The sequence below is a fragment of the Chrysemys picta genome, chromosome 21 (assembly GCF_011386835.1).
Source record: "Chrysemys picta bellii isolate R12L10 chromosome 21, ASM1138683v2, whole genome shotgun sequence".
NCBI lineage: Eukaryota > Metazoa > Chordata > Testudines > Emydidae > Chrysemys > Chrysemys picta.
The window spans coordinates 5,038,522-5,062,518 of NC_088811.1; the positions used below are offsets into that span (position 1 = coordinate 5,038,522).

Here is a 23,997-nt window from a genome sequence, read left to right on the forward strand (position 1 = left end):
GAGGCAGGCCCTGCTCACAGAAGCTGGCAAGGAAAGGGCTGATGCTGCAAAAATACACATACCTAAAAGGTACTGGACACCAGAGATATAAACATGTGCCGGGATGGTACCAGAACACTCTGATACTTGCATATTCCACACAGATAACAAGGAACAGGCCGACCCATCCTAAAGACAGGGGCCAAAGGATAATATGGTGGATAGAGTTGTTTTGTTCGAACCAACATGTACAAGGTGAGAGGTGGCACCTTACTATGTAGAGGGACTGTACCTCAATATGTCAGGAGTGAGGTGTAACTTGTTTGTACCTGTGTATAAGAATTTACCCCTGAGGAGTTGCCTGGTCTGGCCTAGGGGGCAGTGGTGAGTCCCGCCACTGACTGAGTCGGTCCATTGTCAGGGAGTACATATGTACTAGCAGAACTGTAGACATCTGATCCGGGGAGCTAGAGACTGTTTCGTTTGGCAATAAACCTGACCGGGTGCCTTCGTACCTTACCGGAGTCTGTGGTCATTGGGGGGTTCTCTCGGGGTCAGCTGTGTCAGTGATCTGCGCAGAGCCGGGGGCGGGGCAGCACACAGAGGGAACACACCCATGCAGCCGACTGCAGAGCACCACACCGGTGACGTCTGACAACACCCCCCTTCTTCCAGGAATCTTGGCCCACCACCGTTCCTAGGGTGCAACTCTGCCTCCAGCCTTGGCTCTACTCGGAGACCAAGGCAGAGAGCAAACTCTCCTTCAGAGCTGCCTCTACATACACCTTTGCGTAGCAGAACTGTCAATTCAAGGGCATGAGCCGAAGCCCACTGAAATCAAGGAGAGTCTTTCTAGTATCTTCAATGGGTTTTGGATCTGGCCTGCCATTGAGCAGACAGCACAAGGAATGACAAGAGACCACGGTGGATGAAAGTAGGGGCAGGGAGAGAAAATGCTCAAATGTTTTCTCATTCTTATGGCTGCAGTGCAAGGGTCAAAGAACCCTGAGAAGCTCCGTCAGCCATGTCTCTCTCTCCTCCTGGCTCCCTGGCAGGGTCAGTCCCCAGCTCCTGTGGTTGCCACGAACACCTTTCCCCTGCCGCTTAGCGCCAAGGCTAATAACACCATCGCCCCATTTGTTTTTCATTCTCTGCTCCCAGGAGTCAAGCAAGAATCCAAGCAATTGCAGGGGCGCAGGGGAATAAGCAGCTTCATGCTGGTTCTTGTGAACATTTTCTGGGCTATAAGATGTAAATTATGTGGAAGATTCTTCCCAGCTGATGGCAAGTGAGGGATAATCAGCTAATAAGTCCAACCAGGGGCTGCTGCGCATGTTTGTGCTTTGCCAGGATCAGTCTTTAAAAATACAATCAAGTGCTCACCATCAGCAACGCCAAACCCTGAGCTACACGAGAGGCTTGGACGACAAACCCCCAGTCACACTCTGCAGGGTAAATAGCTTGTGAAGTAGAAACCCTGGTCCTAGTCGCAGGGGTTTAATGAATTGAGCAGCATGCAAGGCCTCGTGGGAAGAACTGAGGGCAGGGGAAAACTCTTGCTGTCTCCACGCTGGCTGCTGGCTGTTCAAGGCAATGCTTTTGCCTTTTCCAGCAAGCTGCGGTGCTGGGAGCATGGAATTCCTTACCAAAAGGAGCTAGGAGGGATGACGACTCCAGTATTCAGAAGTCTTGCTCTGAAGACCCAACTGCTGTGTCTGGTCCAAATGTCCAGCAGCAGACGGATCACTTGATGATTACCTGTTCTGTTCATTCCCTCTGAAACATCTGGCACTGGCCACTGTCGGCAGACAGGATACTGGGCTAAATGGACCTTTGGTCTGACCCAGTACGGCCTTTCTTATGGGCTCCAGACCAAACAGTTTCCTTTTTTGGTGTTTAGAGGGATGAAATATTTTGTTCTAAAGGTGGGGGTGATATCACAGCATTGAGGCAAAACACATTGCAAAATACTTGCTTGCATAGGAAACCCTGCAGGACAGCAAGATGACTCTAGATACCCCATTACCTTACACCTGCTCTTGTGACTCTACCTAACTCCCCTGTCCCTTTGCATCATAGCAACAGATGGCGAAGACCCGGTTTTCTTTCCTGGGAGACAGACAAAGCTCCTCAAGGCCTCCATTCCCTATTGCAGTACTGGGGTAAGAATACATCCCTAGATAGGGCATAGAATAGAAATGGATCTAACCCACAAAACTCAGATCCAAGCTTCCTCAAAGTGGAGAGGCGCTTGGATTTGGGATGTGACGGATAGTCCAGCCTTATGTTTACATAGGGCCCAGCCTCCAAGCGTGGGTCTAGGTTCAGATCCGTATTATAGGAGCAGAACTAGAATTTGGATTCAGACCCATCTGTGACAGTCAGAGTCTTTGGAGAAAGATGCTGTATAGAAATGCAAAGCGCTGGCTCCTGCTCCCTTCTGACAGTTCCAGTCTCACGCTGCGTTTGTACAAACGTTGGAAAATTCCAATAATAATAATAATAATGATGGATGATGCACTGAGCTTGGGGGAGGTGGGGAGACACGTCTCCTGGTATGCGGTAACTCAGCATCCGCACACTCGCAGAGGAGATGGAAAGCAAGACAACAGGAAGCTCAAAGAGCAGGAAATAAAAAGCAATGGATGTGCAACACTGTATTTATTTCCTATTGTGCCTGGCGGGTGCCAGGGTCTCTGAGGGGTGATCCAGCCCCTGTTGATTATATGAGCTTCACTGAGTTATTACATACAGCATTGAGCGGCAACTCTCACCAGTGCAATGTCCTCACAGTTTATTTCAGCTTCCCTGCCTGTGCTGCTCGCTCTACGTGCCCTCGGAGTAGTTTTATTTATTTTGGGCCCAGCTGACCTGTATTGCTATTTTGGCTTGTGCCTTAGTTACAACAATATTGTTAATACTGTTCTGCATTCGGTTACCCCTGTGCCAATGCTCAGATATCGATGGATTGGCCCGGGTTTGACTTGGGGACAAATTAGTAGACAATGAGGTCTGCCTGTTAGTAATTGAGGATGGAATTTGACCTGCAGGGTCTTAATTAGTGATGATGCTTGAGCCAGAATGAACTCCACCTCTGATCACAAGTGGAGATTCAGGATTGGCGGTTGTCCTTTTTTTAAACTTGTAAACCAGAAAGGTTGGAGCTGGAAGTCCGTGGAACGTACTGAACCACCACGATGATATTGTAGGACTCGCATCTCAGAGCGGAACGGCAGCGTTCTCTCTCTGGCCTTATGGAAGGATGCTGAATTCACCTGCCCTTGCTGCTTATTCCCCCTTTGAACTCCTGCTGCCATTCCATCTCCGGCCCATGCTTATTCCAGACCTGAAGGCAGTTCTGCCATTCTGCTGCACAACAATCCAAATGGGCCCCAGCAAAACAGGGTGTGTGCAGTATCTGCTGGGGCTTTGGGCTGTTACATGGAGTTAACAGTATAACAGGGATAGTTTCTTATATCTCCCCTACGGCTCTCTGAGGCCAGAGAGCATTGTAGAACCACGTCACCGGTTATAGTAACGGGAATGTTTGCAGCTACTGATGGTTCATGATTATTATTGATTACTGCAGATGTCCGGGAGTGAATGGTACTGGCAAGGCAGGGGGTGTCCTGTGACTGCTGCTTATTATCATCATCAGGCTGTTAATTTGTGCTCTATTTGTGGTATCCACCCTTTCTTAAACATCGATTGTAACCTCCATCGGGCAGGACCTGCCTTTTCATTGTGTCTGCTGGTATATTGATGGAAGGGGAGATTGATCAAAGGCACATAGTGCAATTAGGCGCCTGCCAACTCCCAGTGGAAGTCAGTGGGGTTTGGGGACCTGGCTCCCGCTTGTACCTTGGAAAATCTCCCCCACCCGTCTCACAATTTTTTAGGCAATATGGTGGATGACAGCACTTCCCTGACTTCCCTCCGCAGATCAGCTCTGGACAGCAGCATCCAACCAACCGAGCAAGAATGCAGAAGAGGACGCAGAGAAAGTGTGTGCTAGCCAACAAGATTAAATGCGAGGAGAGAAATTAAGACGGCTTATTAAACTTCTGTAGACACCATGAAAGAAAATCCCACTAGAATAAATACTTGAACACATCATTAAAAGTCTTCTATGTAGCAGCATTCACTGTCCCCTGGGTTTACTGGAACACAGCTAATCGTCAAAATATGCTTAAGAGACAGTTGCTATAGACCTACAAGCAGGTGACAAAATCCAAATGAACCAGAGGTTGTTAAAACAATATGCAGGTTTCATAACTGTGAAAAAAGCCAAGTGGCTGGAAGTGGTTCATGGTTTTGGCTTGCATATTGTGCATTAGTTAAATAAAAAGGTACTTAATATCACATGAATACAGAGAATCAGATTATGAAACTAGATTAAAAAAAAACCAAACTAAAATGCATTTTAAATGTGTCTTCCCATTCCTTACCTGAACCCAGCAGGGGAGCTTAAAATAAACTATTAACACTCTGCTTTATGGGTTTCTAGTTTTAAGTATAAAAAACATACAGCTTTTCAGCCCAATGATAAACGGTGTTAGAGTCCAACTTGGTGTCTCGTGAATATTAATGAAAGCTGCTTTGTGTCGGTGACAATGTGGGACGAGTCCTGGCAAGCCGTGCATTCCGCTTTGCCAATCGGCATTATTCTTCAGAGATTCAAAAGGCCCCATTGGGTCACTTCAATAAGCATTACCATAGTCCCTGTGCCCCAGGCGTCTAGCAAACCTTTTGTCCAATTGGCAGTTGGAGTGATAAGATTTCCATCTGGGAGATTTAAGGATGCTGGACTTTGCTTTATGATAACATTTCAATGTCACTTTAAAAGCTCTGTCAGAGAAGCCAGCCCCCCTAAGCTGTCCCTCTATGCATTGTGATCAAGTCACTAGCTATCATCTGATAAGGTGGCTTTATGAGCCAATATCCAGGTTTGAAATGTTTGTGGCCAAATTGACCCCTACTATCTCTGGGTCTGACTCCATTAGTATTGACTACCCTGCAACACAAAGCAGGTTGACTGTCTGTCCAGTGTAAATAGCGTGAACTGAACAATATGCACCTTACTGCACGTGGGGGGGGGGGGGCATTTTTGCATGAAACCTACAGAGACATTAAAGAGCAAAGACCAAGGGCCCTTAGCATAAGAGCAGAGGTTTGCCACTATGTCTTCAGTCAAGCTTAACCTCACCTCCACCACTGCGACACTGCTCCACAGAGAAAATAGTCCAAGTTTACCTTCCCCCCCGTTCTACTCAACACGCTCAGCTCTGGCTGTCAGGGAACAGCTCTTACAAACGAACTGGATCTTGCACAGTCTAGCAGGAGGCTCCAAAGCCACAATAGAGACACTTCACCGAACAGCCTGGCAACCACTGATGAGATCTACAGGAATGAGCCAAATCTCAGTGCCTTCAGTGGGAGTCTTCCATTGACGTCAGTGGACTTTACATTAGGTCCTTGGTTCAGACCTTTACAGAGGGGGAAGATACAGGGCCACCTAGAATAGTAATCTAGAGGCACCCCCATCCCTTTTGAACCCCCCCCTCCCCAAGTAATGGTTGTGAGTATACGTGACACAACGGGAGGCCACCCTCCAATCATTTCGGTGGAACTGATGGACATAAGTTGTGTGGGATCCAAAATGGGTGGCCCCTCGGAAAGGTGGTACATCAAAAGGCATGTATCATGGAAGTGAGAAAAGGGGAATTAGCCACATTTCTATAACAAACTTCTAGGGAGCATAAGAAACACTGGGAATTTCTCTTCTTTAGCTGCAGCTAAACAGTCCAGAAGCTGAAAAAGGTTAAATGCTTTTATTTGAGTAGTGTCAGACGGCTTTACAAATAGATTTTAAAATTTTGAACTATCCAGAGAGGAATCGTTACAAACAAAAACAAAAATACCCCCCCCAAAAGGGACTAGGCAGACTGAAAATAAAATTAAAACTTTAGCTCCACTTTAAAAACACATCTCGACAAACATTCTCCTTCCCCACCAATAAAATGTACATCTAATCTCAAACAACAAATTATAATTCTGACAAAAATAAACTAAAAATAAAAAAGGTTAAAAAAAAATGAAAAAATTATTCCGTTTAGGTTGGGTTTAATTCTAAATATGTTCATCTAAAAATCTGTATATATATATCTATATATCTCTTTTTAAAACATATGCTCAAAAATCTTGCATGGCAGTGCATAACAGAAAAATTCATCCTGAAGGTGCTATGTACAGCAGCATGGTTAAAATCTCACCTAAAAGGGTCAGTTCTCTTCTCAAAGGAATAGTAGCATTCATTTTAGCTATTGCAGAACTAAACAAAGTCAATAGAAAACATTTCCTGTCTCTTTTCTAGCACCTTCCTCCTCCCCCAAAATTAGGTTCTGAAACAATAACTCGACACAGTTTTTACATCTAGACAGACTGGGTTAAAAAGCACTGCTTCTGAACATGGAGAGATTTCTCTTCCTCAGCTTAAAAGAATGAGCAATGGTGACTTTCACTGGAACATACAAGAGACCAGGCTGGGCGGTGGACTCTGCTGGCTAGATTATTAACACAGAAAACAGCTACACTATGCTTTTGACTAGCTCAGAGTGCCTCAGCCTCTTCAGAAAGACAGCCAGGGGCCAGATTTTAAAGCTAGGCCTCCCTTTACGGACCTGCAGTTTGCGGGAGCAAGTAGCTGTGGGCACCACTAGTGTCACACAGAGGTTTGCCTGGAAGGCGGAGGCAACGTGGCTTGAGCGCACAGATAACTGCAGGTGCAAATTGGTGGTCAGTTAGAAAAAAAGGCCAGATTTGAGGCTGCCGAAACAAAAACAAGCCACCCCAAAACCCCAGGCCCTTAAAACTGTAACCGTATCTGCAAGCCACTGACTCCACTGGGCCTGACCTAATTTTGGATGTCCAATACGCTGTCATCCATCTCTTCACAGCCAATCTCTTTGGTTGCTTTATCTTCAATGGGGGCGAAGAAATGGTCTCTTGCGTGTGGGCATTTCATGCCTCCCGGGTTTCCAAGTTTTGCTTGGACAGGAATGTAAATATTGACCTTGTTCAGCGCTTCCCAGCATTAGAGTTTCAGCATGAAGAAGACCTCAGTGTCCTGGTTAAAATCCGTTTGGTTCTTTAGCTGGGGTGTAAACAGACTGGGGGAAGCTGAATCAGTACAAGCTCCTTTTGCAATGCAGCAGGCTCCCTCGGGGTTTCCCCTCTCCTCAATGGGGCTCCCGTTGATCTGACCCAGGCTCTGCAGCCGCTGCCTCTCCTGGGCTTGCTTGGCTCGGTTGGCAATGTACCGTACCCTGCTCTGGCTGCGAGAGGACGACCTGCGGAGGAGCAAGCCCTCCTCTTCCTCCTCGGATTCAACTGGCTCGAGGCTAGTGGGGGAGGTGATGTCGTTTTCCTCCTGAAAGGCTGTCAGCTTCTTCAGCTGCTCGGTCAGTTGGTCCTGGGGCTTGGCCGAGGACCTTATGCCTGAGGAGCGGCGTTGCTCTCGCATCGACTTAGTGACGAAGCTCCTGCTGATGCTCCGGTACTTGCTTTCAAAAGTGCACATGATGTCATCGGAGGTGAGATCCCCAAGGCTTTTGGATTTCGCTTGGCTTGTCCCTGCTTTATCCTGGGCTTTGGACTTGACAGAAGACTGTTTGAGACTTTCCATGTAGAGCCTGCTCCAGGTATGCCTCCTTGGGATGGAGGCTAATGCATCTTGAGGAACCCTGGCCAGAGGCCTGGGGTGTAGCTCATCAATGGACCTCTGGCTGGCCCGCAGGTTGGGATTGGATTTGCTCTTGGTCACGATTGGCATTTCATTACCAGATGTCGTAGCAGACCGGGGGCGCATGCCCTTTCTCACAGCAACGGTCTCAATGTTTTCATGACGGGTACCTAGATCCGGAAGGCTTTTGCGAGCTAGGTTGGGCAGAGAGAGGTCTATCACAGTGTCATTGGATGACATGCTGGAGGAGGAAGACATGCTGTCCCGGTGACTGCTGGAATCTAGCTTGCTCCAGATCTGGTCATGAACAGTGGCATCAGAGTACACTTCTGCTGCCGGGGACAGGCTACTTGGATTTTTCGTTAAGGCTGAGTAGTCAGAATTCTTGTGCCCTTCGCTCTTCGACCTCCTCACTAACACATGAGAGCTGGTCAGAGAAATGGAAGCAGCCGGAGCCCAGGCAGGCTGGAGTCTCTGGAAATCATCTGGAGGCAAAGTCGGCTGGGTGCTGTTACTCATGTGGCTTGGTCGTGGTGGGCTGGTTGTAACACCATCCTTCTGGCTTATGGATTCGGCAGTGCAATTCACACCTGGTAACATTTGATCTACGCGATCTTGTTGCTTCTGACAGTTTTCAGTGGAATGGACTGAAGTATCACTTGGTGCCAACATCCCCCAGGTTCGTTGAGGATACACTGCCAAACCAGACTGATCTTCACCACTACCCTGGGTCTTTTCCCAGTCACCCCCGTCTTCAAGTGGTCCCTTTGTGCTTCTACTTTCACCTTCCTGGCCCAACGTGTTTGTGGCTGCTGTCCCTGGTGTGATGAGCACTTGGTCTTCTGAAGCCAAGTCTGCTCGTGGTTCATGAGCAAGAGCAGCTCTCTCAGGCTGGTCTGTTGGGCTACTTCCTGCCGATCTAGAGTCACTGGAATGACGAGACACAGACCCTTGTTCAGAATCGCTGCTGGGGTTAACAGGCAGAGGGATGCAAGAACCAGCATGTTGTTTTTCATTGGCAACAATGGGCTCTTCGGTCATAGTTTCTAGGCTGCATAAAGAAGTGACTGACCTCTGCCTTGAGAGCCGGCAGACACCTAATGGGAGGGAGGGAAAGAAAAAACACATGGGCGATGCAAAGGTTAATCAAACTATCAACAACGTTGATTCACTTACAGATGCATGTTCTATACAATATCCCTTTGCTATGAAAGCGGTCATTTGTCAGAAATGTTGGCCAAGATTTTCAAAAGTAACTCGTCGTGATGTTGGGTACCCAACTGCAGTTTTCAGAAAGCGATGAGCATCCAATGAGACACACAAAAATCACTAGTCACTTCTGACCATATTTGTAGCATGTTACTTCACTGATTATACATATCCAAAGAAGAAAAACTTATGCTTGTCTTCATATTGATGCCTACAACCCTGATCCCATCCCCCATCTGTTTGAACTGTTCTATCCTTCGGCAGCACTGAGAACGGCCAGCATGAAACAAAAATCAGAAGATCGCTGCTTGACCAACTGGTGACGTGTTTGGCATCCACTGTATTTCAAGAGGAAGGTGGTGCAGAGGTAGTGGAGGAGATGAAAACCCAAGTAATTTAAAAAAAATCCTTTTAAGCTATTTGCCCATTTTGTTACTTAACAGCGAGCACCACCTTATTTTGTCAAATAAATTTGTCATTTATTTTTCAAAGACCACACACAAAGGCATGCTGATGAAAACAAAGCTGATAGTCCACCCTTGAGAAGTCACTGGAGTAGCCAGTTGCCTGAACAAAACAGATGCTCGGGTTACATTCTTTATCCTGTGTATATCCTAACATACAAAACAATCATGCCAAAAAACAACAACAAAAAAGGCTGCCCACTGACCAAAATGCAAACATGCTCCAAGAACTAGCAAAGCAGCAGAAAGAAGCCAGGCAGCAGTTTTAGGAGGACAAGGAGGAGGTAATTATAAGATACCTGGAAACTAAAAAGGAGCACAGGCAACACAAAACTTGCATCAGTGACACTCAATAAAAGGTTACCTTGAACTTGCTTGTCCTTTCAGTTCTTAACTACAGAGAGAGAGAGAGTGTGCATGTGGAATAGGATAGAACAGAGGAAAAAATCCAGTTAATTTATGGAAGGCAGGAGCAGATAAAAGGATCAATTAGTGGGGAGGGAGAGGGAAATAGACACAGATAGCAATACATTTCTTGTAGGATCCTAAGAATTTTTGACCAACCAGAGCACACAATGGGTTGTATAAATTGGACCCAGACCAAAGGTTTTTGTTTTAAAAAGAAGTTGGACAATTTGTAACTGTTCAAGGAAGTTTTGGAAACATGTAACCCAAGTCTGAAAGCCCCTGTGATTTTTGCCTTACTTGACATTCTGGAGTTGCTATAAAAGCAGCACTGCTAACGGAGCACAAATGAGTTTTCCAGCAGATGCTAGTTATCTTGGGGTGATCATAACATGACTCCAGCACGCAGCTGCACTATGGACACACACAGAAAAGACATATCATACAAGCAGGGCATGCATGCAGCAAGGTAAATCATCAACAGGTGTAGACATATCTGACAGGTTCAGGGGCAGGTTCCTGCTGTCATCTGGATGTTGCCCATTCATCCATCTCCAGCCATAGTTCCTAGCTGACTGGGGTCAATCATGGGACCTGTCTAGTGGTCTAGCTGCATGAAAGCAGATGCCCTGCCAAGAGTCAACCTTGCTGGTTTCTATGAGGACCGTTAAGTAGCTTCAACTTTCTCCCCTCTCCAGCCCTTTTCCTCCCAGGTAGAAGAAAAAGTCCCGAAGGCCCAAATCTGCTCCACTGAAATCAATGGCAAAGCTTCCATTTATGTCAGCGTGCCTGGACCAGGCCCAAATCAGTATGTTTCCTAGCCTAGGCAAGGACCCTAGGTGCTTTCATAGCCCCTAGACCGAGGGGGGCAAACTATAGCCCGCGGGCCACATCCAGCCCACAGGACCCTTCCCTCTGGCCCCCGAGCTCCTGCCAGGGAGCGGGGTCAGGACAGGCTTGTGGAGGAGCCAGGGTTTCCGGGGGGCTGGATGGAAGCGGGGGCCAGGCCACGCTTCGCGGTTTGGGGAAGCATAGCCTCCCCCAACCTTCCCTACCTGGACCACCATACAATTTCTGTACCCGATGTGGCCCTAGGGCCACAAAGTTTGCCCACCCCTGCCCTAGACCGTGTTAGTGGCTGCACAACGACTCCACGCCAAGCCATCAGGCTGGAGGAAGGGAAGAATTCTCCCCCTCTGCACATTTCTTTCGTAGATCCCCTGCACATGAACCACTGATTTGGGCACTGCCCAGTGCGGGGGCTGCACATGCTAAGCTTTCACTTCATCCTAGCTCAGTGACTGGAAGCATTAGATGGCTGTTCAGTGGCCTATATGCCACAAGTCGGGGGGATGCCTCAGTCTAATTTCTATGAGGCAAGTACCCACATGAAAAAAGTCCCCACCAGTGGTGCTGATCAATACCACGGTGGGCGCTCAGAAGTGCCGAGGGCTGAACGTTCACTGTCCTGCTAGTGTGGGCTGAGGCACGTTAGCATGGCCAAAGAACCAAGACTCACACTGCTACTGCCAGAACTCTCCCTATTCTGTGGCCAAGCACAGGCCTTCACAGTTTCCTGTCCCATCCTTCTGGCATCTTTCACCAACACATTTCTGAAGTGTCGTTAGATTTGCCTCCCTGAACTAGCTCCTTGGTGTCTTTGCATAGTGCACTGAAATAGTACGTGGATGGAGGATGCTTGCAGTTTATCCAACCCTAATATTTGGTCACTAGCTCATCAACATATAATCCAAATGCCTTATTCGTCCTTTTAAAGGTTTGCGATTCTACACTTGAGAAGTCAGGCTCAAAATTTGATTAAATCCACCTATCTTAATATTTCTTCAGTGACTTAGGAGGCTGTGCGGGCTCCCCCACCACTGGCACAAACAATGGTAAATGGTTCCATATGTGCATCTCTTGGAGCTTACGAAAAATCTAGATAGATACACAAAGGGTTCTGCAGTTTTGGTTTAATTTCATGTTATGCAACTTGGCAATAAAACATAAACCAGATGTTCAGAGCAGATCATTCAAAACAAAAGTAAAAATTGAAATTAAAAGATTCAAACAACTGCCCAATCCATGGAGGGCAAGTCTGTCTGGGCTTTCCCTCGAGAAGCTCTTTAGGCTTTGGTTGGGGCTCTCAAAGGAGCCTGAAATAAACTGCAGTGAAATTTAATGGCAATTGGCAGTAATCTTTTAAAAAGCACCTAAGTTACATGATTCTGAAATTTCACCCTGGATGTCTAACTCCCTTTGCTGCTTTAGAAATCCCAGACATACAACCTTAAGATGGCAGATGGCAAAGACAGGGAACGGTATTGTTTGGAAAAAAAACAACAACTTTCCATTTTAATAATCCATGATATCATTAGCGAGATAAGCAGGTTTTTTTTTAAAGAAATAGAATAATTTTTAGTCTTGACAGTGTCCTTTAAGAGAATTAAAGAGGACATCCATGGTAGGCTTCCACCTTGCAAACACACAAATACTTCACTTTAAAGCATGTGTGTAAGTTGCACTGAAATCACATGCTTAAAGTTAAACAGGTGCTTAAATATTTGCATTGTTGAGGGGCTTATAGATTCATAGGGTTTAAGACCAGAAGGGACTATTATGTTCATCTAGTCCAGTGGTTACCAAACTTTAACAACCTATGAACCCCTTTCACTATAATGTCAAGTCTTGCGAACCCCCTCCTAAAAATGAATATTTCCAGGGACTTTCTCCTTCACCCGAGTATAAATTATAAAAGCAGTGATCTTGGAAATATAAAATTTGTTTTTCTGACATGCTTATTACACACTATTTAGTATTATTATTTATCATTGCAGTATTTTTATTACATTATGAAAATAGCAGTACTCTTCCAAGATCTCACTTTCGTAGCTTGTATTACTTTGAATAAGCCTGTTATAAAACAAGGCTCCTATGTTTCATCAAGGAGTATCAGATGTGAAACAACATGAAGGTATTTAAGAAGCCAACTCAAAGAGTTCCTCCTATACAAGCATTCAGGTCTTGAGCAGTCCAGGCAAACAACGCACGTTACAACAAAGCTTAAACTTGTTCTTCATAATAATTTTAAAAACAATACGAGCTGCCTATTTAATTTTAAAAACAGCAAAAAATATCACCTCCCTTTCCATTTCTTATAAGGAGTCTTGAAGTTTAAATCTCCTCAGTGTGATAGATGTGCTTGCTTTGATCTGCTTAGCTCTTGGAAGTACAAGGGATCCGGGCTGCTGGTCCCGTTCTCCCTAGGGACAGCTCTCTCCACCATTAGGGAATTTTTTCCCTGAGAACCCCCTGTAACATTTCGCAAACCCCCAGAGGTTCATGAACCCCAGTTTGGGGACCACTGATCTAGTTTGACCTCCTGCATAGCCCAGGCTAGAAAACCTCACCCAGTAATTCCTGCATGTAGCCCATAACTAGTAGCTGAAATAGAGAATATCTAGATTGTAAGTTCCTTGGGGCTGGGAGTGTCTTTAATTGTGTATTGGTACAGCGCTTAGCACAACCAAGTCCCTGTGCACTCTACTCCAATACAGATCATAACGATAATGAGGATGACAATAGTCAGGGTGGACAGCAGTGTTGCTTTCCCCATTCAATCTCTAAGCAATGCTCTGGTTGGGAGTCTCAAAATTTACTTAGTATCATACTAGATTCATGATTAAAATCTCCACTCCACATTCATGGATGACAGATGGATGTGCTACTGCAGATGGTCTGCTAGGTATGGAAAGGACCAGTCTAGGTCAGACACAACTAGGGAACAAAACAAAGCACTTTTATGCAGAAATGTTTTTCTTTCACTGAAAAACACAAAATGAGCTATGGTGGCAAAATAAAAATGTGGGAGCTTCTAAGGGGAGGAGCTATGAGGAAGCCAAGGCAATGAGGTGATCTAAGGCAAACGGGGTGAAAAAAAATCTGGTCTTACCAGTAAAGAATATAGGGGATTTACTTCGAATTTCCTCCAATTTTTGAACGAACAAGGCATTCATTTCCCTCTGAAGGGTGCCCACTTGCCTTCGGGAATTCTCAGACAAGCGCTTGGGGAATTCTGGACTTCCAAGACTCTCTAGACTGCTGGAGTTGGAGGATATTGAGCCATTGCTGGCTGTCACCAAGTTGACAGTGCTTCCATACTTGCCACCTGATTGGCACTGCCACCTCTGCTGGGGATGACCTTTCATCCCGTGACATTTAGTTTCACCATTTTTCTTCCCTGGAGTCACAAAGGACTGAGTGCTCCGTGGTTGATCGCTGGCCGTTCCGAGGCTGCTGCAAGTCTGCAAATCTGACCGAGGCCTGGGTTGCTCTGTTATACCCCAATTTTTTAGTTCTAACCTCTCGTCTCCCGTTATACTGCTATACTGATCATGGTGCAGCAGATCTTTAGCGATTGGCCTGGTAGCATGGTCACTCCACTTGCATTCTAGATCGGGGCTTTCCTTGGAACCAATCATGCATTTCATGCAATTGGTTGCCACTCCGATCCTACCAGAGCCATTGATGGCGCAGCGTGCAAAGACGCTCTGTTTCTCCTGCTGATGCTCCTGGAGACGGACCCTGTTGGACCTCCGGGGGGGCTCACTGAAAGTTGCACCCCCGTGAGTACGAGTTTGGCGTTTACCTTTACCAGAACTATGGGCCTTACCTTTCAACCCTTTGCCATATACCTCTCCATTGGCCCCCTCTCGGGGAGCCAGCGATGGAGAGGAGCTTTCCGGCTCTTTTTCAAAGCGAGGCTGTGAAGAATCTTCCAGTTCGCGGTCTTCACTGGCCCCTTCAGAGCTGTTGTCTTTGGCGTCGATAACAATCTCAGGAAAGCCTTTCTTGTTCTTCTTCTGACTTTTGGTAGGGGCACTGGCCGTCCGCCGTAAGATGTGGCTGCTAAAGGAGTGTTTGCGATGGAGCTGACCAGCAGCATGACTGTCTAGCGAGGCCTGTTTTGGATTTCTGAGAAATAGACCTTTTAAGCCCAGAGCTTGCTTGACCTGGAAAATAAAAGAAACCCCCATAATAGAAGATGTGCATATCTGCCCTGGTGCACAAGTACTTGAGGTGCAGTAAAGTACAAAGGCGTGTCCCCCTTCCCAATTCCTGTGAAATTGTCACTGCCCAGTACCAGAATGGAAAATGAGGGGGATAGAGAAGGCAAATGGGTTTGCAGAATTTCATCGCTGTTTTTCATTGAAATGTTGTTTTAATTTTTCCAACCAGCTTTATTCCTGTATTAATGACCCTTCCTTTAGCTTTATTCTTGTATTAATAATCCTACACATCTCCTTACAAGGAAATCCACAGGGGCGAGATATTGGGAGGAAAAGCACTAAATAAGGACCTGAATTCTGAAAGGTGCAGAACACCCACAGGCTCACTATGAGGATGCAGAGCAGAACTTGGGGGTGAGGGGAGAAGAGGCAATCGACTCAGCAGTGGAATCCGGGGTAAGGAGAGACGTACAAATTTGTTGTCAAGTTAGTGCTTTCCTTTAACAAAATAAAACTTCTTAAAATAGTTAATTTATATTTAATTTTAACAAACCCTGAAAGTGTTTTAATGTTTAAAAAATACTTTAACAGTAGTAACACCAAATAGCTCAGTGGTTTGAGCATTGGCCTGCTAAACCCAGGGTTGTGAGTTCAATCCTTGAGGGGGCCACTTAGGGATCTGGGGCAAAATCAGTACTTGGTCCTGCTAATGAAGGCAGGGGGCTGGACATGATGACCTTTCAAGGTCCCTTCCAGTTCTAGGAGATGGGATGGGATATCTCTGTAAATAGTTCTCTTAATAAAGACCCAATTTAAAAAAAAAAAAAAATTAAGAATGTACATTACAGCAACTCTGAATGTCTCTGGTTACCCCGATCGGCCAGTTTCTTGAGTCCCACAATGATGGCACTCAACAAACAGACAACAACATTACACCTGTAATGTTCACCGCAACTTCTTCGCCGAGTGATAGTTATGGGTAGGGTGACCAGATGTCCCGATTTTATAGGGACAGTCCCGATTTTTGGGTCTTTTTCTTATATGGGCTCCTATTACCCCCAACCCCCGTCCCGATTTTTCACATTTGCTGTCTGGTCACCCTAGTTATGGGTCTGATCCAACTCCTATTTCAGCCCACAGGGTTCTTCCACTGACCTCAATGGAAGTTGGATGAGCATCTTAGGGTACGTCTATACTTACTTCCGGGTCCGGCGGTAAGCAATCGATCTTCTGGGATCAATTTATCGCGTCTTGTCTAGACGCGATAAATCGATCCCGGATCGATCCCGGAAGTGCTCGCCGTTGACGCCGGTACTCCTGCTCGGCGAGAGGAGTACGTGGAGTCGACGGGGGAGCCTGCCTGCCGCGTGTGGACCCGCGGTAAGTTCGAACTAAGATAGTTCGACTTCAGCTACGTGAATAACGTAGCTGAAGTTGCGTATCTTAGTTCGAAGTGGGGGGTTAGTGTGGACCAGCCCTTAAACAAAAAGTAGCGGGTGTCGTAAGTGAGTTACTCTCTAGCATATTACATTGCTGTATCTATCTAAGGCAAGCCATTAACCCCCTCCCTGGCTCTCCAATGCAAAGCTTCCTAGAAATGGGGCAGGCTATTATTCAACAAGATAAAGACGTCAGTTGTGCGCGTCCAGGGAACAGCTTGCTGTTCTTTCACTGCAGTGTCTTACGCAGCTGGCTTATCTGAGCACCACGTTCATTCCCCCGCTAGCCAGGCCAAACACCTGTAACTGGCTCTGCTACAGGACAGAAGGAAAGGGGAAATAGCCAATGGAAAGAGTCCCTAGGGGCTGCCCATGTCGCTTTGTGAGCCTACACATTGTGCTGCACTTTTTAAAATCAGAGGCTCCCTGGACATCTCAGTGGACCTTTCTCTAACCCACTGGTGTCGCCTCACTAAGCCACTGATGACAGCCGCAATTTAGCCAGCCTGAGTGACTGTCCCAAGCCTCTTTCCTTTTACCCTCATCCTGGGCCACCTTTCCCTTGGCTTTGGACCAAAGCCATTCCCCTTGTGCCAGCTGCCACCAGGAAAGGCACAAAGTCTCAGAGGAGAATGCTGTGTCACCCTGCAGAGCAGTACTGCATGCAGTGGCACGGGGCTTCCCCTAGGCCCGCCCATAATACAGATAAAACTAATAATATATATTGCAAACAAACAATTATTTTAAAAGGGTCACTTCATTTAGGCTAGGCTAGTCTGGCAGAAAAACCCAATACAGGTTTTTTTAAAAAGTCAATTAAAAATTATGTTTTTGCAATTAAATAAGTCACCTGTAATACTGGAAACCAAGACACAACAGCGCCAGGCTACTGCACGAGTACCAGGCAGAAAAAGTGAATAGAAACAGGGGGCCTGAATCTCCACCGTCTTTCATCTTGTGCTGTCAGTTAACAACTGTGCAGAGTGGGTGTCAAATGCTTCCAATCAGAATTCTCCCCTCTCTAAGGCCTTGTCTACACGGCCACTTACAGCAGTGAAACTTTCTTCACTCAGGGGTGTGAGAAAACATACACACACCCCAAGCGCTGCAAGTTTCAGCGCTGTAAAGTGCCAGTGTAGACAGTGCACCAGCGCTGGGAGCTATTCCCCTCGCGGAGGTGGTTTTATTACAGCACTGGGAGAACTCGCTCCCCGCACTGGAGCCACAACCACACAGCCATGTTACGTCAGCTGCGTAGACAAACCCTGACACTTTGGACAGGAGTAACTGAGCACATGATGTGCAAGGGAGGGGAGAGTCAGGGTCCAAAGCAGAACTGAGAGGTCCAGACCGACTGACACGCAACAGCTGAAAACAAACAACAGAAATGGGGTCAAGCTAAAACTGTATTTTTAAAAATCATTCCAATTTTAATCAGCCAAGACATTCTTAGTAACATGGGTGAGGTTTCCATTTTTAAGCTGACAGTTTAATCAGACAATGCCCCTTCAATTAAAAAAAACCCCACATTCCTCATTAAAAACCAAAATAACCCTGTAATTCAAATTGATCTTTACATTTTTTTAGTAACTGTAGGGAAGTCTAAAACAGCTATAAAATGCCACATTTTGTTCTGTAGCATACATAAGACTATCATAATAGCATACAGGAGATCAGGTATCAAGGCTCCAGCACCAGAAATGTTCCTGTCTCAAGGACAGATTCTGTCCCTACCCACCCATCTGATTGTGTTTTAATCAATTCCTACCAGACAACCTCCTCATCCAATGTCCCTCATGCACATTTTCATCATTGGAGAAACACATTATAAACAAGCAAAGGCAGTCAGAGCCATAATAAATACATTTCAATGCTTATCCAAATGTTAAACACAGACAATTCCCCACACCCTCCCCCAGTTGATTTACAATTCAGTGAATTTTACAAAGTTTCAGCATTCCTATAAACATTCCAGGTGTACTTGCCAACTTTTTAAGTAACAAGCTGCTCATGCATAATAAAGGGCTCCTTTGGTTTTGATTGTGTGTTTAGAGCATCCTGTATATAACTTGCTTCTGTTGATCTGCTTTAGGAATTTCTCCTCTAACCAGTTCATCCTGCCCTGAACTCTGTCACGTTTGCAGTTTGATCAGATTCTACTGGAGTAGCAGGGTAATTTCGGTCCTCTATTTGGGGTGTAAAGAGTCACATGCTCTTATCAGCGGCCCCACAAGCCAGGGCTTGAAATTTATCAGCTATGAGATAGAGGTTGCAACTGATTCAGTGTCGCTACCAGCTAGAAGTTAGCTTGCGGTCACTTTGGATCCTTTGCCCTGTGATGTCATAGAGGAGGTCACATTTCTGCAATACCATTTGTAAGTGCAGAAGGGTCAAATTGAAGTGATTTACTTTCCTGCCCCAGAACACATGGTCAGATTCACCAGGATGCTCTGCCTGGCTTCAGAGCTAGGAAGCAGCTGCCCACCCAGTTCAACCAGCCAGCGAGGCTGGGTTTAAAGCTGCTCTGTGCCATCCTATAAACCTAGCCCATAAAAATCATAGTTCAGGGGCCTGATCCAAAACCCACTGAAGTCAACAGGAATGTCTCTTTCAACTTCAGTGGGGTCTGGATCAGCCTTATACCTGGTAAGAGTAAGCATGTTTCTGTGTGAAGAAGAGATGAGCAAAAAGAAACGTACCTGTTTAAAGAAAGAAGACGGGTACCAATTATTCCCATAAGCCAGTGCAAACAGTATAGGGCAGGGAAATATGAGGTTAAATATCAATAAGCTCTGTGTGGGCAAAAGAGACCCGAAGAGCTATGTGTAGCTCCAAACTCAGTCTCTTTCACCAACAGAGATTTCACCAATAAAAGAGAATACCTCACCCACCTTGTCTCTCTAATATCCTGGGACCAACAGGGCTATAAACAACACTACAAACAAATATACCCTCTGTGACATTTAGGGCAAGAGAACAAGCTATTAAGGGAGGTTGTGGACTCACCATCACTGGAGAAATTCAAAGCTAGATTAAACATTTGTTGTTGAGCAACCGCATCTGCTAATAACCAGAGCAGGAAAGAAATTATACCAGCCCAAATATGAAGTTTCCAAGCAGAATCCAATTGAGACAAGTTGGCAAGTGCACTCATTTACTACTATAAAATGATAATCAGACCCATTATAAAATACTTGCAAAATTCAGAAAAATCTCCACACACACACACACACACATAAATAACCCCAATTAAAACGAAAGAAAGTGGCCCACTGATGGAATGGGTAATGTGCAGTGAAGGGCCCCAGGTATCATTCTAGCTTATCTGGTGCATCTTTGTTAGACTCGCCATTAATGCTTGAATCAAATTACTGATTCAAGATCCCAAATCCAGTGCAAATTTGGTTAAAAATAAAAAATAAAAAAGGTAAAAACAAGAATCATTTAGAAGAAGATCCAGAATATCTGCTTTCAGCTCCAATTCTAGCTTTTGCAAACAGTGCTGGCCATTTCCTTCTCCAAAGCAGACCTATAGAAATCAGCACCAGACCCTTTGGTCCTTACAGTTGACTTTCCCAAAACTTAACTACATTACGTTAAATGATATCACATACAACTGAAGGAACCGGTTTGAACTGCAGCTTAAAAAAAACCAAACAGATAAGATATTAGGATGTAGGAGAAGAGACAGCAAGTGAGAGAGAGAGAGGGGAAAAAAAAAAAAAAAAAAGAGAAAGATTTTTATCCTGGATCTGCTTCATAAATGGTGGGCTCTCTGGCTGATCAATGACCCGACAAAACTGACCAAGTAAAATGTCACAATCCATGTTATATGAGTTGAACAGTTTCAAAATGCTAATAAGGAAACACCAATGCTAATGAGTTCACTGGTTAGAGGCATGCAGGTGTGTGGTGGTGCTCACTACACCTTCCTGAGTCAGGAGGGGGTACCTTCAAGGCTCCTAAAAATGCTCTGCTTCTAAAAGTAGACTTTTTTTGACATAGAGAAGTCCACTGAAATCACAAACAGACAGAGTAAAGGCAAGTAAGACACAAAACAACATTGAGGGAGGATCTAAGAGATATGCACATCTAGAAAAACATGAGAAATTCCACAATACATGAATAGACTACAGAAGAGACAGAAACAGAAGATCAAATCTAGGAGACAGAACGGTCCATAAAGAGGTTTTAGGTTAACTAGAGGTGCTGGGACACCCTATTTTTGCAACTATGAATTATCGAAGAAGCGACAATACCCAAGTTTAGGAGAATGCTAGTGAAGAACAACATTTGCACTGAAGCAAATGGATCAGTAAGGATAGGCAAAACCAGGGGTTGATTATGGTTGTCTGGAGACATGTGACATGGCTTTCACACAGGTGTATGGGGAAATAGTCAGATATATGGTTCTGGGTTTGACCCATCGTTACTGATTGAGAATTGTTTTTGAAAATTTGTTTGTTCCAATAATATAAACACAGCACAGAACCACCCAAAATTAACATGATCAAGGCATTTGCACAGGTTCCTACCACAGGTCCACCCAGGGTTCTTTTGGAAAATGCCAAGGGGGGAGATTAAAATTTTTGTCTAAGAATGTTCCCAATTTTTGGTCAAAAATAATAATAATAAAACAACTCACAGATTTTCCAACCATCTCTATTTATAAGCAACATCGGATACAAAGAGCTTGATTTTCAGAAACACCCTCCCGTTTGGTTCTTGAATAGAAATGTGGGGACATTTTCTAGTACATAGATGTCTAACACCAGCAAATATTAATGCCTGCGAAGTCTTTTAGCACTTATATCCAGATAGAAACATGGAGTGGAGCAGAAGTCTTTCTGAAAAACTGGAGTCAACATCCTTTCAGTTTAAAGGTTCATTCCTCAGCTGGTATAAAACAGAATAGCTTCACTGGTGTCAATAAGCCAATTCCCCAGCGGGTGTAAACTGGACATAGCTCCAATGAATACACTGATTTATACCATCTCATGACCTGGCCGTAAATTTAAACAATAGGAACTGATCCAGTGATTTGAGACCAGACAAAACCAGAGAGACTGGAGCAACATTGCTAAGAGGCTGAAATGCAGGAGACTTCAACTCTAACCATTAGCAAAGCAGACAAATAGAAGTTGATCCAAGCATATAAGCAAGAAGTCTGAGCTAACAAGAGGTGTAGGGGTTCCGATGGAGGCTACAGAAGTCTTGTTGACTATAATCTTTATAATCAACCGGGGAGTGTTCCAGATGTAGATTGTGGGTCAGATATTGCCATTTTTGCTCTTGTTGAGTCTAAACTTACTCCATCTGCAGTTCTGTTGATTACAATGAGTCTGCTTACGCATCAAGGTACTACCTAACAGGAGGGTAGCAGAATGTGGTCCAAAGAGACTGGGGTGAGCCGGTGTTGTGCGAGGTGGAGACACAGGGCTGGCCGGGGGTGTTTTGTCTCACATTTTGTAGAATATGTGATTGGAAGTGTCCACAGGCTCATTAAAAAGCTGTGTCTTCCTGAGGTGAGATTTCAGTATTAGCATATGAACACCAGCAAAGCTAAAGAGGCTGACGTGGTAATGAGAAGCAACAAGCGGCGTGTGTAATATATTGAGAACATGAAAAGGAAATAAAGCAATCAGAAAACAAATCAGCCCAGTAGATTGGAAGCTAAGAGATAAAGACAGGGATGAAACAGCAGGGGTCCTTTGATGTGCTTAAAGATAACTACTTGTGTAAGACAGTGTTCGGAGAAAAATCCAACAACCCAAAAGTTCCTGTAAAGGTTTAAACAGATGAGTCACCCTGCTGCAAATTAAAATGATCTATCAGCAAGTTACTCAAGGGGAAAAAGGAGAAATCAAGAAAAGCAAATAATTATGCGAGACTGACCAAGGATGTAATAAAAGGAAGTGCCTGCCTTCAACTAAAGAAAGGCAAATTTAGATATGAAATAGTTTCCTAGGAGCAGTTAAACCAAGGAACTGCCACACAAGAGGGGGCGAAGGACACTTCAGAGGAAACGTTCACCAAGATTAGGGATGACTATGATTTAGGTTTCAGAGTAGCAGCCGTGTTAGTCTGTATCCGCAAAAAGAAGAACAGGAGGACTTGTGGCACCTTAGAGACTAACAAATTTATTAGAGCATAAGCTTTCGTGGACTACAGCCCACTTCTTCGGATGCATATAGAATGGAACATATATTGAGGAGATATATATACACACATACAGAGAGCATAAACAGGTGGGAGTTGTCTTATCAACTCTGAGAGGCCAATTAATTAAGAGAAAAAAACTTTTGAAGTGATAATCAAGCTAGCCCAGTACAGACAGTTAAGAAGTGTGAGAGTACTTACAAGGGGAGATAGATTCAATGTTTGTAATGGCTCAGCCATTCCCAGTCCTTATTCAAACCGGAGTTGATTGTGTCTAGTTTGCATATCAATTCTAGCTCAGCAGTCTCTCTTTGGAGTCTGTTTTTGAAGTTTTTCTGTTGTAAGATAGCCACCCGCAGGTCTGTCACTGAATGACCAGACAGGTTAAAGTGTTCTCCCACTGGTTTTTGAGTATTTTGATTCCTGATGTCAGATTTGTGTCCATTAATTCTTTTGCGTAGAGACTGTCCGGTTTGGCCAATGTACATGGCAGAGGGGCATTGCTGGCACATGATGGCATATATCACATTGGTAGATGTGCAGGTGAACGAGCCCCTGATGGTATGGCTGATGTGATTAGGTCCTATGATGATGTCACTTGAATAGATATGTGGACAGAGTTGGCATCGGGGTTTGTTACAAGGATAGGTTCCTGGGTTAGTGGTTTTGTTCAGTGATGTGTGGTTGAGCTAGAATTGATATGCAAACTAGACACAATCAACTCCGGTTTGAATAAGGACTGGGAATGGCTGAGCCATTACAAACATTGAATCTATCTCCCCTTGTAAGTACTCTCACACTTCTTAACTGTCTGTACTGGGCTAGCTTGATTATCACTTCAAAAGTTTTTTTCTCTTAATTAATTGGCCTCTCAGAGTTGGTAAGACAACTCCCACCTGTTTATGCTCTCTGTATGTGTGTATATATATCTCCTCAATATATGTTCCATTCTATATGCATCCGAAGAAGTGGGCTGTAGTCCACGAAAGCTTATGCTCTAATAAATTTGTTAGTCTCTAAGGTGCCACAAGTACTCCTGTTCTTCTTTTTATGATTTAGGAGGTCATCTTCCTCTTGATGTAACACAATAGGGTGCACTGAGGAGAGACCGTAGAACTTGACCTGTAGATGACCAGGGCTGAAGAGACAACTTCTCTGCATCTAAGAATCATATAAGGCAAAGGGATACAAAACCAGAGACCGCATGCCAGCCGGCAGCAAGAGGCTAGAAGGAAGTGGGCACCTTAGAAAGAAACTTAACTGGAAATTAAATGCCTTCATCTTATTGCTCCCCCTTTTCATCCCCTCTGATCCCAGCATGTGGTTGGGCAGGTGGGCACTTTCCTTCCCCTTCCTTTGTGGCTGTTGCCAGGCAACACTTGAAACAGTTTTACCCTCAAACCATCAGAAGCTGGCATCAGATGCTCCCTAGCTTCCCCTCAGACTTCTTTGAACTGAGTCAAAGTCTTTATTGTTTATTTCGTTATTTCTTGCTGCCCTAATTAAAATCTCCTGTCACCTTCCCCTGCCTTTAATTAGGGCCATATTTTTTAAAAAGAAGAAAGAAAGAAAAGAAAACAGCACATTTAAGC

At 44.9% G+C, this 23,997-nt stretch overlaps 1 protein-coding gene across 3 annotated transcripts in view; it reads right to left on the bottom strand.

The window, feature by feature from the left end:
* Positions 1 to 5,795: 5,795 nt before the first annotated feature.
* PLCH2 (phospholipase C eta 2) overlaps positions 5,796 to 23,997 on the bottom strand; it is a 321,195-nt gene continuing 302,993 nt past the window's right edge. For 2 of the 3 annotated variants that reach the window (XM_065575186.1, XM_008167192.4), the window contains 2 exons: positions 14,471 to 14,810; positions 5,796 to 8,817 (listed from right to left, as the gene is read on the bottom strand). In XM_065575186.1, the coding sequence (XP_065431258.1) occupies positions 7,073 to 8,817; positions 14,471 to 14,810 (2,085 nt within the window). In that variant the 3' untranslated portion in view covers positions 5,796 to 7,072. Of the gene's footprint in view, positions 8,818 to 9,757; positions 9,788 to 13,750; positions 14,811 to 23,997 lie in introns of all 3 variants that reach the window. The other variant, XM_065575187.1, reaches the window with a different exon arrangement.